The sequence below is a fragment of the Podarcis gaigeae genome (assembly GCF_964106915.1).
Source record: "Podarcis gaigeae genome assembly, chromosome: 8".
Classification (NCBI taxonomy): Eukaryota; Metazoa; Chordata; class Lepidosauria; order Squamata; family Lacertidae; genus Podarcis; species Podarcis gaigeae.
The window spans coordinates 26,275,658-26,293,280 of NC_139684.1; the positions used below are offsets into that span (position 1 = coordinate 26,275,658).

General features: G+C 47.4%; 1 protein-coding gene across 6 annotated transcripts in view; it reads right to left on the reverse strand.

The window, feature by feature from the left end:
- The window catches only part of LOC310850687 (calmodulin-binding transcription activator 1-like), a 683,171-nt gene that overhangs the window by 385,378 nt on the left and 280,170 nt on the right, over nucleotides 1–17,623 (reverse strand). For all 6 annotated transcript variants that reach the window (XM_083752369.1, XM_083752371.1, XM_083752372.1 and 3 more), the window contains exon 4: nucleotides 8,133–8,268. In XM_083752369.1, coding sequence (XP_083608495.1) covers nucleotides 8,133–8,268 — 136 coding nt within the window. The remainder of the gene's footprint in view (nucleotides 1–8,132; nucleotides 8,269–17,623) is intronic.

The window sequence follows — 17,623 nt, forward strand, 5'->3', positions numbered from 1 at the left end:
TACAGCAGGGCCAAGTGAATCCTCATGGCTGGGGCTGCCGCCTAAAATCTTTTCTCCTCTTTTTTTTGTTTTGCTTTGTTTTAAAGGACTGCGGGCCATGTAAGCTAGGAAAGCAACAGGGAGGCAGGGAATGAACAGGAACCCTTCCCTGGCAATCTCCCATTCTCCTAGGCTACAGCAACACACACTCGCTGAGCAGCATCAAAACTAAGGGCTTGAGCACCTACTCTGAATGGACAAGATCCCAGATTCCAGCATCTCCTAGGTAAGGACTGGGAAGACTCCTGGTCTGAAACCTCAGAGAGCTGCTGCCAGCCAGTGTAGACAACACTAAGCTCCATGGACCAGCAGCCGGGGCTCTGTATAAGGCAGCTTCCAACGCCTTAAGGGAAGGGGTAGAATGCTTACTTTGCAGGAAGAAGGCATCTCCAAGGAGGGATGGGAAAGACCCTGCAGAACCAGAGCCAATCAGTGTAGAGCAAGGATGAGGAGTTGGCAGCTCTGGTCAGGCCTGGTCAGCACAGACAATGGTCAGGCATGATGGGAGTTGTGGTCCACGGACAAGGAGAGGGAAGCATGTTGGGTATTCTTGGTGTAGGCAGAACTGAAGAAGATGGCCTGACTCACTATAAGGCACCTCCACAGTGTTGTGAATTTGGGGGGTCAGTCTGGAAGAGACCTATGGGGCCCTTCCAAGCCTATGGTACGGTTTACATGGGGTAGAAGCTGTAACAGGAAAGAAGTCACACAAATAATAATAATAATAATAATAATAATAATAATTATTATTATTTATTATTTATACCCCACCCATCCGGCTTCCAACCAAATATTAAAATACAGCAATACATCAAGCATTAAAAGCTTCCCTGAACAGGGCTGCCTTCAGATGTCTTCTAAAAGTTTGGTAGTTGTTGTTCTCTTTGACATCTGGTGGGAGGGTGTTCCACAGGGTGGTTGCCACTACCGAGAAGGCCCTCTGCCTGGTTCCGTGTAACTTGGCTTCTCGCAGCGAGGGAACAGCCAGAAGGCCCTCGGTGCTGGACCTCAGTGTCCGGGCTGAACGATGGGGTAATAGTCTTCACTGCTCAGCTAAGTACCTGGCACTTGCATACCCAAGGAGGTTGCTCTGTTGCCATGGAGACAAATGTGGGGGGGGGGGCTTTTCCCACCTCACCTGGGAATAAGCCAAGGTGGGCTCTGTGTGTGTGTGTGTGTGTGTGTGTGTGTGTGAGAGAGAGAGAGAGAGAGAGAGAGAGAGAGAGAGAGAGAGTGTTTGGCTGATGCTGGAAACTGAGGAGACTTGTCTTGCTCCAAGCTGGACCCCAAACTGTGACTTGCGACTTTGCTGGAAACCAGATGGGGGGAACCATGCTGTGAGCCCCTCCACCCTATGCTCAGCTTGTATGTATGTGCAAATAAAACCATATGTCCTAAAGACACCACAGTCTCTATTGACCTTCCTTCCAAGGAAACCGAACCCTGGGCAAGTACAGGCACCCATGGAGCCTCTCACTGCTCAGAGATTGGGGTGTGTGTAACCATTTGTTCCTTGTGGTAGAGAGCATGCTTTGCAACCACAGGAGACCCCGGGTTCAATGCCTGGCAGCCTCAGAAAGGCTGGGAATCGTCTTGAAACACTGGAGAGCGCTTGCCAGTGTTAGATGGATCAATGGTCTGACTTGAAGAAGCCTCATCAAACTGCCACTTGAGTGCCCACTTCACATTTTGGGGATCTTTGCTCTGGCCGTCTCTCCCGCCTCCAACAGCAAATCAAAACCTTTAAAGCAATCGGTGCAGTTTGGCCCTGTCTATTCACGAACAACTCCACCTCCCAACACACAGCTGACAACCCCACAATTAGAGCATTTCTTCACCAACGCAGAGATGTGGTTGTCAAAAGATTGATCCCGCTCCTTCTCATGTATCACTTGAGCATAGCCTGCACTTCGTTCATTTGTAAAGCTTATGAATCACCTTTCTGTAATAATAATAAAAATAAAACCACCCGAGGCAATGTAAAACAACAGCAATCGCGCGTCATGTTCACAAACCCAACCATGCACACAAATGGTTGTTGTTCATCATGGCACAATTAATTATTTTAATTGCACATCGTGTTCCCACATTCAAAGCAGCACCGGTCTCAATCATTGCAACAGATCACACACACAACTGGCTTGCATAGCTCCCCCCACCCCTGCAAATCTGGCGTTAGTATTTGTGAACCTGCTGTCTTCTTGGGGCATTTATCCCACAGTATGAAATTCTTTGAGGACCTGCAACAAAGTGTATGTTTCACCCTGACTCTCTAACAGAGGGTGGTTTTGTTCAGGGACATCCTCCTCTATTCCATGGGTTTTCTGTTTTCTTTTCCCACTGATGCTTAACATTCCATGGCTACTGAGCATGCTCAGTCCTCATTGTAATGCTTTTTCTTGAGGGGACACACCTTAGATCTTTTTAGAAAAGAAGATACATCGTACTTCTGAAAGCTTTGGGGTCCCCTCGGATCAGCTGACACCTCTCCCCTGTTCCTCATTGGCCTCCCTTCAGCACTGTGTTTTTTATGAGCCTTCTGTCAACCCCAATAAAGAGTTCCTCCTCTGGCAGCAAATCAGAGCCGGAGTTGTTTGTCAGAGCCATTATTTCTAGCCCTCTTAATACCTAATGTGGCAAGTGCCTTGCTGCAGATGGGAGCCCCTTTCCCCTGCTAGTCCTCCCTGTAAAAGTCCACATAAAGGCCATCTCATTCAATTACAGTGAGAATGAAGCCGTAAAAGGCGTAATGTCACTGCTGGGACAGCGTAAATGTGGGGGGGAGGGCAAGTTGCTAAGCAATTGAAGGCGTTGTTTCATTCAGGGTGTTTTTACCTTCAGGTAACCTACTCCACATCAAGGAAGCTGGACCTCTGACGAAGATCTACTGGGGTGTTCAAACAGCACATGCAGAGTGAGAAGAGACAGTCTTCTTGGTCTCCTTGCCCCAAGTGCCCCAGGGAAAACTGCCAAGGCGGGGCTCTCCTCTCCTTGGTTTTTGCTTTGCCGAAATCCAGAGCTTTCCATTGGTCTCCCTTGAATTCCACTTGGTTAGTCCCAACCCACTTACCAATCAGTCCAAGGTTATTCTGGATTTTATTCATTCTGCCTCCTAAAGAATCAGCCTCTCTCTCTCTCTCTCTCTCTCACACACACACACACACACACACACACACTCACACACACACACTTTCTGGTCATCCAGAAATCTGACAATGCCTCCTTCCACCCCTTCAAAGATGTCAACTGATGCACGTGCTTAAAAAACCCCAACAACAACCCCAGCTCACCATTAAATCTGGTTATATGTCAAACACTTAGGCCAACCTTCTCCCTTCCAGATGTTGTTGAGGCGCCAGCTTCCAGCATCCCTAGCCAGCCATCCTGACAAGTGGTCAGGGACGACCTGGAGGGCACCAGGTTGGGAAAGGTTGGACTAAGTGCAAAAACACTCTCCTCTGGTCTCACCGTCCCTCTTTGACTGAGAGGTTGACTGAGAGCAGAAGGAGCTGGCGGTCGAATCCGCCGCCAGTCTGCTCCTATTGAATCGACAAGTAAACTCGATGTGGAAGGAACCGCAGCAATGCAAAATCCGTCTTTGCTTGATTTTTAATCTAATCCCTCAGAGTGTTTTCAGCTCCTTCGGGTTTGTACAATTCAATAAGCATACCTCGCTCCTTCATCTCAGACGTTTCAAGAAAGCTCTAATGGCAACCCAAAGTCTGAGCAAATTCCACCTGACAAACACCGCTGACACACAAGGAGGCTCCTCACTTTCCGAGTGATGCTATGCTAACAGATATCCCACATGCAAATACTCCCCCCCGGGGGGGCGGGTCATGTCTTTTCTGAATGGCATAGGAGCACTGAACAGCCTGGTTCCCCTGGCTTGGTGGCCCAGATATGATTGCTCAGAGGAGATGGGGGACTGAGAACCTGTGTGAGTGGCAGAGGGCCTGATTACCCTGAGAGTCTAGATCAGGGTTTCCCAAACTTGGGTCTCCAGCTGTTTTTGGACTACAACTACAACCATCCCTAGTTAGCAGGACCAGTGGTGGGGAATGATGGGAACTATAGCCCCCAAACAGCTGAAGACCCAAGTTTGGGAAACTCACCCAAAATGCCTCCGAAAAAACATTTAGCAAAATACATCATCAGGGTCAGTATTTCTGTGCCCCCTGCATGGGGTGGCCAATGACTTGGAGGGTTGTCATTTTGTGCATTTTTGCAATGTTAATATGGTTTAATTTATTTATACCTTTGTACCCCACATCAGGATGCTACATAAAAACACCTGAACAAATGAATAAGAATACCCAGAGAGATGAGGTCACAATAGTCCATCTGAACCAGTCCCAACCTTTTGTCTCCAGCTGTTTTCAGACTACAATTCCCATCATCCCTGACCCCTGGTCTTGCTAGCTAGGGATCATGGGAGTTGTGGTCCAAAAACAGCTGGAGACCCAAGGCTGGGAAACACTGATCTGGACCAATATTCTGTCCTGATAGTGGCCAACCAGATGCTCCACAAGCAGAACTTGAATGCAGTAGCGCTCTCCCCAGTTGCGATCCCCAGCAATTGGCATTCAGAAACATACTGCCTGCTACAGGTCAAATACAGCCATTGTATCTCATCCCTCCCTTAAGAACATAAGGAAAACCTGTTGGATCAGGCCAATGGCCCATCTGCTCCAACGTCCTGTTTTGACAGTGGCCAACCAGATGCCCAGATGCGAAGCAGGTTCTGACCACGACTGCAGTCTTCGTAGCTTTGATCCCCAGAAACTGGCATTCAGAGACACACTGCCTTCTATAGCGGAGGTAGAAGACAGACTTATCCCCTCCATTAAGATCCTAAGAAGAGCCTGCTGGATGAGGCCAATGACTCATCTAGTCCAGCATCTTGTTCTCACCAGATGCCGGTAGGAAACCGGCAAGAGGGACCTGAGCACAAGAACGTCCCCCCATGGCTTGCTGCAAATGGTATTCGGATGCATGAGTGCAATTTGTCTAAGGTAAAGGGACCCCTGACCATTAGGTCCAGTCGTGACCGACTCTGGGGTTGCGGCACTCATCTCGCTTTAGGGGCTGAGGGAGCCGGCATACAGCTTCCGGGTCACGTGACCAAGATGACTAAGCCGCTTCTTGTGAACCAGAGGAGCGCATGGAAATGCCGTTTACATTCCCACCAGAGCAGTACCTATTTATCTACTTGCACTTTGACATGCTTTCGAACTGCTAGGTTGGCAGGAGCTGGGACCGAGCAACGGGAGCTCACCCCGTTGCGGGGATTCAAACTGCCAACCTTCTGATCAGCAAGCCCTAGGCTCTGTGGTTTAACCCACAGCGCCACCCGCGTCCCTGTTACAATTTGTCTAAACCCCTCTAAAAACCATTGAAGTCAGCCAGCAATACAGCTTGCCACAGTGAATTTTGTAACTCAGATATGCGTTGTGCAAAGAAGGCACTTGTTTTTCTTTTTGCACATTACTAGGGAAACAGGCTGGCAGAAGCCATGCACCCCACTGCAGTGGGGGCTGAGACCCTGGAGGAAGCAGTGGATCTGACCATGCACGTATGCACTAATTATAAGGGGCCGCGAGCCAGCGTAGTATCACGTACCACACAACCACCCCCAATTTCCCAGGACATCCTGGAATTACAGAACAACAAAAGATGCACACCCCAATTTTAATCAGTGGAATGTTGGAGGGTATAATATCAGTCTGCCCCAGCACAAAAAAAATATGTCAAGTAAGAAGTCCTTCTCCCACAAGATGAAGCAGCAATGGAAACCATAGCAAACAGGGAAATGGCTGGTGGGCTACTGGTATGTCATGAAAGCAGACAGCTACAGCTCTGGCCTCAAGTGGGCTCCCCGCTTCTCCGCTCGGGCGTTGTATTTGCCTGGTTGACGCAGCCATCGCCTCGTTGCCCTGTGTCAGGAGGAACCGGCAAGTGACACGCAGCTTTCAATATTCATGAGCAGCCTAATCAATGCCCAGCGTCTGGGAGCTGGGAGTCTGTGGCAAAGAGGAGTCTCAGGATAATCTGCATCTTAATGGGCACCAGAACGAAGTGAATTGCAAGAGAAGGGTGCCCGGCAAGAGTTTTCCATTGATTTGTCACTGCCTTGTCATTAGGCAGAAAGACACAGAGAGCACAGTCCTTTGTGCTTCTGCTGCTGAGAAAACCCACCCAATCGCTACCCAAATGCCACTTTGGTCAAAGATGCAGAAATGGCCAGGCAGCCCGAAAGGACTTTAGACTTCTTTGGGCCAAGATCCACAGCAGAGCAACATGCAAATAAGGCCACGGGGGGGGGGGTGGCAATGGAAATGCTTCCCCCGTATGCCCCACAAACCACGGCAGCGCCCAATCTGACTTGTGCCATGGAAAGCAGCTACCCTCTTTCCGAATTAGATTCAGCTCTGTCATTAATCGCGTCAGCAGCGGGGGTGGGGGATGAGTTAGAATTTAAGATGGTCTGATGGTGACACACACAGTGTTTCCACGGATCCCTCTAGGGGCAGTTTAATTATTAAGTATTGAGTGGGAAAAGCACATCTCTAATGGCTAATGGTCATTACAGCTCCTTAGCATTCTGGAAAGCAATGTCAGTGCGGATGAGAGGTACCACCAGGCATCATATCCCTTTAAAATCCTGGCGTGTATTAGGCACATGTTTTATTTTATATTTATATCCTTTAAAGAAGAAGAAGAAGAAGAAGAAGAAGTCAAAACTAGCTCAACGTAGCAGAAGCTCAAACTTTAAAATACAAGGAGAATCAATCACAACCACGACATGCAGTCCCTTGTGAAGCAACTGAATAATAAAATACAGCAACGTATAAACTTCTGTTATATTGATGGGACTTTGTACCCTCTCTTTTACATCTGAACAACTCTGTTTTGTTTTTTAAAGCTGTCGCTCTTCCCTGGCTCCAGAAGCCATTTCTTCTCAAGGACTTATTTTGGAAACCGAGAGCAGGACGAATCGAAATTCGCTTGCATGCACAACTCTGGTATCACCAGTAACTCACTTGTGAAACTTTTTCGCCATTGATGTAATTCACAATTGCAATGATGATGATAATGAAGAAGAAGAAGAAATGAACTCAATCACAATAAGGGTTGTGTGTTTTTTTTAACCTGTTAAGCAATAAACAGCTTTCAAAAGCTTCCATAAAAAACTGTCATCAGGGAGACAAGAATTCCCCAAAGCATCACTCATCTTTCAAGACGCAAGGATAATACGCACACTCCCCTTACCAGAATAAGAGAACTCAAAAAGCTCAGCAAGAGAAAAGCACAGATTCAAGTCCCTTCCAAACTGTCACAACTCCTTCCAACTCCAACCAGTTAAGATTCCTATGTGTGGCTTCCATTAGCCCCATAACCAAGTCGCAAGGACTCTCCAGAGCAGTGTTAGAAACTCAGATATGAAAGCTAGGAGCTAAATGGCACCTTAAGCCTAGGTTAAGGGCGCAACAAAGGAAGTCTAGGCCCACTTTTTATATCTATAACAAGAATACAAAGCTGAAAATGAATGAACTGTAACCAAAATATTATGTTCATTTTTCGTATGGTCTAGTCCTTCCCCTGCCCACCCCCCACCCCCCAATATTCTTAAGAGAGTCTCTTCTCCAGTCTTCAGAGAGTAGCTGGAAGTGGGGAGGCAGAAAAAGGTCCTTTCCTTCCACTTTGCAGTTTTAATCTGAAATCTTAGGCGCAGTATCGCTCCCAGAGCTCAGAAACTGCTCACGCTAATGAAATTCCCTGTCGCAAAATGTGCCTAGAACAATGGGAGTTTCGAACACTGCTCCAGAGTGCTGGGTTTAGCCCTACACCAACAGAAACAACCTTTTGCTCGCAAACCAGACCATAACAGCAATATGAGACTCTCCTACAATAACAGGGATTATGGTAACGCATGAAGGTAGCCTTTCACAAGTAAGTGGAGCAGAGCATTTTAAAATACATATATATGGACGCGACATTTTTTAAAAAAACAACAACATCCTACTCGGTCAGCTGATGCAACGAGACATGGCAGCCCCCGCAATAAAGTCCCCCTCGCCTTGTGCACCTACCTCCACCCCCTGAACCTTCAGCTTCATGTGATCTTCTCGGGTGGTCTTCCCGTCTTTCCGCTTCTTCCAGCAATATCCATCTTTCCTGTATTTCACCTTCTTCCTGTTGTATAGGATCATAGAGCCATTCTGAGGCCTGGAAAACAAAAGGAAGGTGGCTCATCAGGGAGGCAGAGCAAATCTGCGTTTACACCCAACACCTGGGATGCTGCTGCCTCAAAGCTGTGAGTGAGTCCCATACACACACATGCACAGAGAGAGGGAGGTTCAGCCATCAATTACCAGGGGTAGAGAACTCACTTATCACCTACCTAGTATTCCTCCTCCCTGCACCTCTCCCAAAACCCACCTGGAAATTTCTCCCTAAGGAATGAAACCTGCCAATCAAAGTTCTTGCAGTGCAACAGCTAAGAATGAGAGTTCAGAGGAGGCAGCACACTAAGCCAGCATAGCATTGTGACATAGAGCATGAGCTACGAGCTGGATGCCCTCGGTTCAAATCTCAGGACAGCCATGGAGATGCTCGCTGGCCTTAGTCAAAGTCCTCCCCCCCCCCCAACACACACACAATCTACAAATAAGAGGACAGGCTGACCCAGACAATTGGATTGCCCAGACAATGTACGCAAAGGGCTTTAAACCAAAGTGCCACACTTTGTTTTTCTTACAAAGAGGTATCTGTAAGAACTTGCTGGAGGGATCCTAAAAGCCCAGGAAGCCAACACAGCAAAAGCTCCTTCCATGGGGAGACGGAAGCTGTGCAGAACTCCTTCTCCCCTCCCCATAACCAGGAAGGAGCCGCAGAAGGTGTGGGAATTCTGGACTGCAGTGGGGTGAGGAGGTCATATTTTGGAGGTGCTCCCTGCACCTATCAATGAAGTAGCACCAGCACTTAGTGATGTTCCCATGCCTGCCCAGCTTGTCTCAATAAAAATTTGGGCTGCTTGAGCATCCCCCAAAACTTCTTGAAATATTCCAGGGGTTGCTTGCTTGGTTTTGAGCATCTGAAAGGGCTCAAAAGGCCCCAGTTGGTTTTGCGCATCCCACTCCTCCCCAACCAACCAACCTTCCCACTCACATTGAAAATCATGATTAGGAACATCATTTTCAACCCATTCATCCACAGGGGCACCTACCTACCTGCCTGCAAGCACTTCCTGCTGGTGGTTGTTACCTCCCCCTCCCACCATGCAAAGTCAAGCGTTGATTGATTGATTGATTGATTGATTGATTGATTGATGACTGATTGCTGTCAAGGAAGGCAGGCACTGGCAGAGGAGCAGGCATGGAAGAATCTGCCCATTCCAGTTTTTCTCCCCACTTCTAATTTTTCTAGTCAGTTCATCCCAGTTTATTAAAAACAGTCCTCACAAAAACTTGTCAGCATTTTGAAGTGCATTTCCCAAATATCCATATTTTTGAATGCAATTTCCCCTCCTATGTTTTGGGATGTTATTTTCACTAATTGCATGCATTTTCATGTACACGTTTCTTGGCTGGAGCTGGCCACCACAAAATGTGAAAGAATGAACGAACTTCAAAGTACAGCTGCTGTCCCCCTACCTCTTCTGCATATGTTTTTGGGAGGTGCGACTTAGGCAGGTTTGCATTAAATTAAGGAGAAGTTGTGGGCCAAACCAAATTTGTCTCCCATCCCTACAGAAGAGAGAGAGAGAACAACAACAAAAAAATCTCACAGCCTGCAGAGAGCATTTCCAGTGATGTCTCAACAGGGTCTGCAGCCCATTTGAAAAGGGACACACATTTCTGAGTGGGGGAGTTTTGATCCGGAGCCTGACTGTTAGATCTGAGCAAAACCTCTCTCCCTAATACGCTAAGTTAAAGTAAACACATAACTCTATTTACATTCAAAAATGAAACCAGTCTATTAACCAGTGGTTTTAGAAGGAACTGTGAAAAATGTCCCTGCCTCATTCTGTGTTATGTATCCAAAGACTCTTCAGATTAACTAGAGTCTTGTGGTGGGGTCAGGAGGGGGGGGTGGTAGGAAGGAAGCAGCAGAAGGGGTGTGTGTTATACTGATTATGCTTATACACAATATCTCATACTTTTCAAAAGAGTCTCTCTCTCTCTCTTAACCCATCGTTCATGATTTAGGTAAAAAGGAAGTTTGGAATAAAGAAGTCAGATTAAAACAACAACAACCCAGCATTGATTTCCCCCAGAACAGAAAGGAATCACTGCTGCCCCCCAACACAGGTTGGTGTTAGATCTGGCTTTTGCTCTGTCTTCATCAGCTCCAGGGAAGCCCCCAGATTTCTTTCAGAAATGTCCTTCTTGGCATAGCTACAGGGGATGGTGCAGCCATTTGTCCAATAAACATCTGTCGCCGTTCATTCAGCCCATGTTTATATATCCACCCCCCAATCGCTTTACCATATGGCAAATTGATATAATAGAAATACCACTCTTGCGCAAGCCATCCTTCCCTCTCCCCCCACCCCCCACACAAAGAAAACAGCCCTCAGTAAACCCAGAATTCACAAAGAAGAGATTGTGCATCATTTTCAGACAGCAGCCATGGAGATGGCTGCAAAAATTTATAGAAGTACATTAGTCACAGTAATTTGGCTTTGGAACACCAAGAACAGAAAGAAATACAACAACATTAGCAGCAGTTGCTGCCATAAACAACTTCTGGGGAAAAACCTGGAGTTGGCGGCATTTGAGCACGTAAATCTCTTGAAGTTGTGGAAGTGAAACAAAATCTACGCGCGGAACTGAGGGTGGAAGGAAGTCACTCTCTCCTTGCTCCGCACACCCCAAACACATATATTAACCAGAGTGTAAAAGACCCCCAAACTTTCTCTGTGCTCAAGATCAGGCAGCCGTTTTCAGGGAGCAAAAAGTAGCAAGGTAAGTACTTTGAGGGATGCCTGAAGGAGCACCTACCAGCTTCGGCTTTGAGATCTGTTGGGAGGGGTGGGGACTGCTTGTAGCTCCATCCATGGGGTATGGCTACTAGAGATGTTGGAGGAGGCCCTGCTCTCCACAGTAAAAGGAAGTGATGCTTCAGAAAAGCAGTTGGTGGAGGGGAGGGCGCTCTTGTGCTCAGATCCTGCTTGTGGAATTCCCCTTGAGGCATCTGGTCGGCCATTTTGAGAACACAGTGCTGGACTAGATGGGTCACTGGTCTGATCTAGCTGCAGGGCTCCTTAGATATTCTTCTCCATTTGTTTAGGTGTTTAGCATCCCAAAGCAGTGTTCAAAGGTACAAATAAACCCAGCAGTCTCTTCCCATGTTTTTATGACACCATCGTCCCATGAGGTGTGGGTGGGTCTTTTCAGACATCGCACCCAGCCTACACAACGCCCTTCCCCGAGAGGTCCAGAAGTTTACGATCTGCAGCGTCCTATACCATCTGCCCCAGACTTTGTGGTCAGTGTGGAAGGGGGACTGTTCACACTGGCCCTTCAGAGAGCTTGGCCCACCATCTGATGCCATGTGAGGTGGAGCTCCTCTGTCTCTCAATTCCTTTCCCCTGGAAGTCCAAATAGTGCAAAATAAAGTGATTGCTGTCTAAATAAAACGATTGCTGTATTGCTACATGCATTGTACATGCACTTTCTCAGTTTTGCTCAAACAAGTCCTCCAAACCCACTTGGCATGAGGGCCCAACTATCTCCCTACTGCGGAATGGGGTCTTCGCCTGTTACCCCTCCTGCAAGAGAAGAATAAGAGTTTGGATTTGATATCCCGCTTTATCACTACCCAAAGGAGTCTCAAAGCAGATAACAATCTCCTTTCCCTTCCTCCCCCACAACAAACACTCTGTGAGGTGAGTGGGGCTGAAAGACTTCAGAGAAAGACTTCAGAGAAGTGTGACTAGCCCAAGGTCACCCAGCAGCTGCATGTGGAGGAGCAGGGAAGTGAACCCAGTTCACCAGATTACCAGTCTACCTCTCTTAACCACTACACCACACTGGCTCTCCCAAGAGCTTCGTGTGTCTGGTCTCCGCTGCCTTGCTGATGATTGCTCAAGATTTTTATTTATTTTTTACAACGGGACATTTGTGAAACTTTTGTTGTTTTCTCTACTTTTTTTTAAATGGTCTTATAGATTTTAACTTTCACAGGTCCGAGTCATGACCCTGACTTCAAAGCTGACACCCGCAAAGCAAGGGCTGGGAACACAGTTTCACCTTGGATCAGTAAGTGTGCCAGTCTCTCCTCTCATCTTCACCTCCTAACATATATCTTAATGTTGTGCCAGTTAAAAGGCGCTTTCAGCATCATCAGCCTCGATCATCCCAGGCCCTCTTGAGTCAGTGTAGGGATGGAAGAATCTATCCATTTCAGCCTCTCTCAGTTTCACATTTTCCTAGTCTTCAGTTCTCCACATTTTCATGTAGTCCTTGTGGAAATTCGGCAGCATTTTAGTGTGAATTCCTCCTAATTCTGTACACAATTTTGTCTAATATACACAATTTTGGAACTGCAATTATTTTTTTCCAAACTGGAAAGCGATTTTGCATGTTGTTTTCACTAACCGGTGCATTTCTGCATTCACTTTATTCCGATATATGCAATTTTTTGCAGACAAGACTTGGCTGGAGAAGAACTGCATTGCAAAATTCAGAGAAGCACAAAATGTGAAGGATGATTTATGTTTCTATTTGCATACTCTTTGGGAAAGTACACAATAGGTAGGTTTGCCTTTAAATGTGAACTGAATTGAATTTCTTCCCTATCCCTCTGATGCTTCAAGGTGCTGCCCCACTGAGAAAGATGGGGGGGTGACGAGAGCCACCTAAAAGCAGCCCAGCTGTGCTGCCCCATGGCTGGCAACGTGGCCAAGGCCTCCTTCGCCTCCCACTAAGACATAAGGACCTCACAGGCAGTTCCCCATCTTTCCTCTCCTTGAGTAATTACACAGGTGTGGCAGCCCAAGTCTTGCTGTGAAGGCAGCAGGTGGGAAAGGGAGGCTGATCGCTTTACTCCCCCACTGAGATCAAAATTGAGATTACGAGAAAGAGAGAGAGAGAGAGAGAGAGAGAGAGAGAGCTCCATGTTTTCCCCAAGGCACCATGCCACACAACAGGGAGCTGGGAAGGGGACCAATCTATAATCCATTTCCCTCTCAGTGAAAGTTGTCCTCCCTCTGTCCTAACACTGGAATTCCTGAGCATCCAATGAAGCCGAATGCTGGAAGGTTCAGGACAGATAAAGAAAGCCCCTCCTTCATGCAGCAAGTAGTTAAACTAGCAAATGCCTCTGAATGTCAATTGCTGGGAATCACAAGTAGTGCTTGTGCTCTTGTGCTTCCAGGCTTCCCTTGGGAGCATCTGGTTGGCCACTGCAAAGAACATGACGCTGGACCAGATGGGCCTGATCCAGGAGGTTCTTCTTATCTTCTTAACAAGAGATGCATAGTGAGCACACAGGACATAGCAGCTGAACACCCCCGGGCGTATGAGTGGAACACACCCCTGGCACACCTGTTCTGCTGTGAAGATGCACCAGCAGAATGGCTTAAATGTGGCAGAGCTGTGGGTGGGGTGGAGTGGGATGATCTGTATCCTTGATACCTCCAGACCAGCAGTGCTCGACCTGTTGCATGAAATCCCAGTCGCAAAGGTCAATGGAAAGAGGGAGATACACACACACGTCGGTGACCACCTTGCCTACGTCCCTACATCAGATATGGTGGGCTTGGGGCTGCAACTCCTGTCAGCCCTGGCCAGCAAGACCAATGGTCAGAGGTGATAGGAACCTATATTCCAAACATCTGGAGCCAACCAGGACAGAGAAATATGGACCAGGCAATGCTGGGCTTGAGGGACCAATGACTTGATGTGCACCACCCTTAGCATAGGGATGATCCTTCATGAACCTGACTTGTCTGTACACCCTTTTCAGTGCTGCATGCCCTCGTGAGCAACCTTCTGATGTCAGTGGTAGGCGGGGCCAGAAGCAAATGTGGGTGGAGCAACAGGCGTGTCCCTATTTTCCCGGGACAGTCCCAGATTTACAGAAGCCACTCCAGTTTCTGATTTGATCCCATAATGTCCTGCTTTTGACATCCCTATTTTCATCCGAGAAATGTCGGAGGGTACGGTATGGTGCTTAGCTTTGTACAACAGGCGCAAATCCAGCTACTCCAAAGCCAGATGTTTCCAAACACACACCTCCACCCAGCGAAGCAAGAAGCATTTATCACAGTTCTGGGCCAAATCGCTTGCAGGAGGTAGACTGAGTTGGGCACACCAACTCTCTCAGAGATGTGGGTTCAGGCCCCTTTCCTTCAGCAAGTCTCACACCCTTTATCTTTTGCCAGCAGATTCCCTTCTCTTCTTAGACGACCTTCAGCTGTTCGGCAAAGAGCTTGAGCTGCCTGCGGCTGCTTAATAAGTATTTCTACATATTCCTGGGTCTCCTACTCAAGGCTTCCTGCAGGTGCTGTTCCCTGGCAATCAATGATGAACAAACTTTGACCGAAGGGTATATCAGCCCCATGGCCTATTTCAACAACAGCCCTCCAAGTCAGCCTGTTCCTCGCAGAAGCCAACTAGTTTTTGGCATCATAACAAACAAGGGTCAAATTCAACCTGCTGCAGAATTATTCCTACAGATTTTCTCTGTGCTTCAAAGAAGGGGAGGCCGGGACAGGGGGAGAAAAGGGAGGCTGAGAAAATATGTCTCCCGCGCTTATCTCTCTCAAACACAAACATGGCCAGGAGTAATAAATTGATGACGGAGGCAAGGCGAGATCAAGATCAGATACAAATCTAGCAAACAAACGGCTCCGTTGCTACATTACATTACCAAAAAGCAAAATAAAACACACGCACGCACAAACCCTGCAAACTAATCACACCGAAAGGTTCGGCCTGTAAACTTCCCTTTGGGGATTTCTCTCATCAAATTTATACCATGCGCAGTCGAGATTGGGGGTGGGGTGGGGGAGCGCTGAGGCTCTCCTGCCTTTCCAATCTGTGCTTTCCCCTAGTATTTCTCTGCTTTTGCAATGGCCGCTTCTGCTCGCTCAGAAAAACGTCCTGGGTTTGCTAGCCCAGTGTTCTGTCGCCAACAGTGGCCAGCCAGCTGCCTCTGTAACTAAAGGTACATTACCTCTGAACTTGGAAGGTTCCACTGTGAATCAACTCTTTTGAGTAGACCTCTCCCATTTCATAAATTTGTCCAAACCACTTAAGCCAGTGAACATCACTACAATCTGTGCCAGAAATTCCACACTGGGAGAGCTGAAAACTTTTTTATTGCCTGTCTACTGACATTCAGCTTCGTTGGACAACCTTTGCCCATCTAGGGCAGCCAGAGGAGGTAGAAAATATTTCTTGTCCAGCTTCTCATTAAATGTTTTATAAAAAACCATCTCACGTGAATTTCCCTCAGGAATTGGGGTTTACAAACCACCGAATTCTGTTTGCTGAGTGGTGCTGAGAACTGTCATTTCCCTTTGGCCACAGGATTATATTATCATCATCAACAACAACATCAAGGAGTAGCCATTCCAGCAGTAAGAAAGCTGTGAAGCTGGGTTCCCTCCATGGGCTCTGTTGCAACAAGCCAGCTCCATCAGGCCTCCTGAGAGCCAGTGTGGTGTAGTGGTTAAGAGCAGTGGACTCGTAATCTGGTGAACCGGGTTTGCTTCCCCGCTCCTCCACATGCAGCTGCTGGGTGACCTTGGGCTAGTCACACTTCTTTGAAGTCTCTCAGCCCCACTCACCTCATAGAAGAGTGTTTGTTGTGGGGGAGGAAGGAAAGGAGAATGTTAGCTGCTTTGAGACTCCTTCGGGTAGTGATAAAGCGGGATATCAAATCCAAACTCCTCCTCCTCCTCTTCCTCTCAAGTGTCATCGGAGGGCAGCCTCAGTGGGAGAGATGCAAAGCAGCAGGGCTCATTGCATCAGCTTTGCTGGGGGCCCAGCTCCATCAGGCACCTCCTGCCCCTGGATTGTGCCCACCGGTCATTACAATAACAACTGTTCAGAAATTGCTGCCCGGGTTTTGATTTTCCTCTTCCCTCCCTGTCCCCTTTTCCTTGCTTGTTGTGTTAAGTCTTTGGGTAGGGACTGTCTTGTTTTGACTGTATGCAAACTTTTCTGGGAGACTTTTTGGCTGAAAAGCTGGGCGCAAATGCTCTAAACAAATAAAAGTAAAAACTATTATTATTATTAATTGCTTGCCCTTCACCCGAAGGTCCCCCAGTGGGTTAGAACAATTAAAACACAATGTTAAAATCAGTTTGGAACAATCACAGAAGCAAGGCAGGTTCTACAAATATGCACCACAAGGGTCAAAATGCAGGACAAAGAGGTGTGTTCAGCGTTCAACTAAAGCTGTATAATGAAGGTGCCAAGCGCATTTCAATGGGGAGGGAGTTCCACAACATCAGGCTCACAACTTCACTATTTTTTCTGTGGACAAGCATCTGGGCACATTGAGATATCAGAGGCGCCATCTTCGCAAGTTGATGGAGGGGGCCCCATGTGACGTTCTGATGCCACATGTGTGACATCCCACAATGTCTTGAAGTCACACGTGCAACATCATCGTAAGGAGCCAGGGGGTGTAGCCAAATGTCCTCTTAACATGGAGGTTGCTGGCCCCCTCAAAAAATGCATTGGGGAGGGGCCAAAAATGCCTCGGCCCCTAGGAGTTGGTGCATATGACACATATTGTTATAAAATTAAATGAGATCGTGAATCTTGCTGCAGCCCCAGGATTGCACCAATATCCCTTTTTACTTTGTGATTAAATCACTGTGGCAAACTAGACATACACCAATCCCGAACTTTCCTCGTTCAACTGGAAACAGGTGGAGAACAATGCAGGCGGGGAATGCTGCAATGATGGAATGAAGAGGGACATCATCGCATCCTACAAACCACTCACAAGTTTTCTAAACTTCTTCCATCACAGACTCAGCAGACCTGAACACTTCAGCCTCTCCTCTCAGTAACAGGTGCCAAGAAGGAATGGTATGTATTATTGACTCATTGTTGCTATTGAATTATTAAATTGTTTATCATTGAATATTAAATGCTCTTTCTCCCCAATGTGCAGTTAATAAAAAACGGGGAGGCTGGAGAAAATCTCTTCCCCCCCCCCACCCTTTCCTTGCCCCCGTCCTGGAACGGCTCATTAATCACCTTGAAGACAGGCCAAGAAAGAGACCAGCTTTTGCTTTTACAACATCACAGCTGAAGACATTCATCAACCCCACAGATCCAAAAAGGGAAGGAGGTGAATCAGGTAATTTAATTGTGTCCCTTCAGGGGCAGAGCAGAAGTACCGAGGAAGCTGGACAGTATATGCAAATGGAGAGGCAGCCTGTGGAGCGTTATCGGAAGCAAAAATTATCTCAAATTATTACCCCGGGGACCCCTCCAAGGGACACACGGGCCATTCGCTTTGAATATTGCAGGCAGGGGTAAAGAAATATTATTCCACGGAATGGGGAAGCTTGGGTTGCAGGGGGCATAGAGACATCACAGATTAGAGAGGC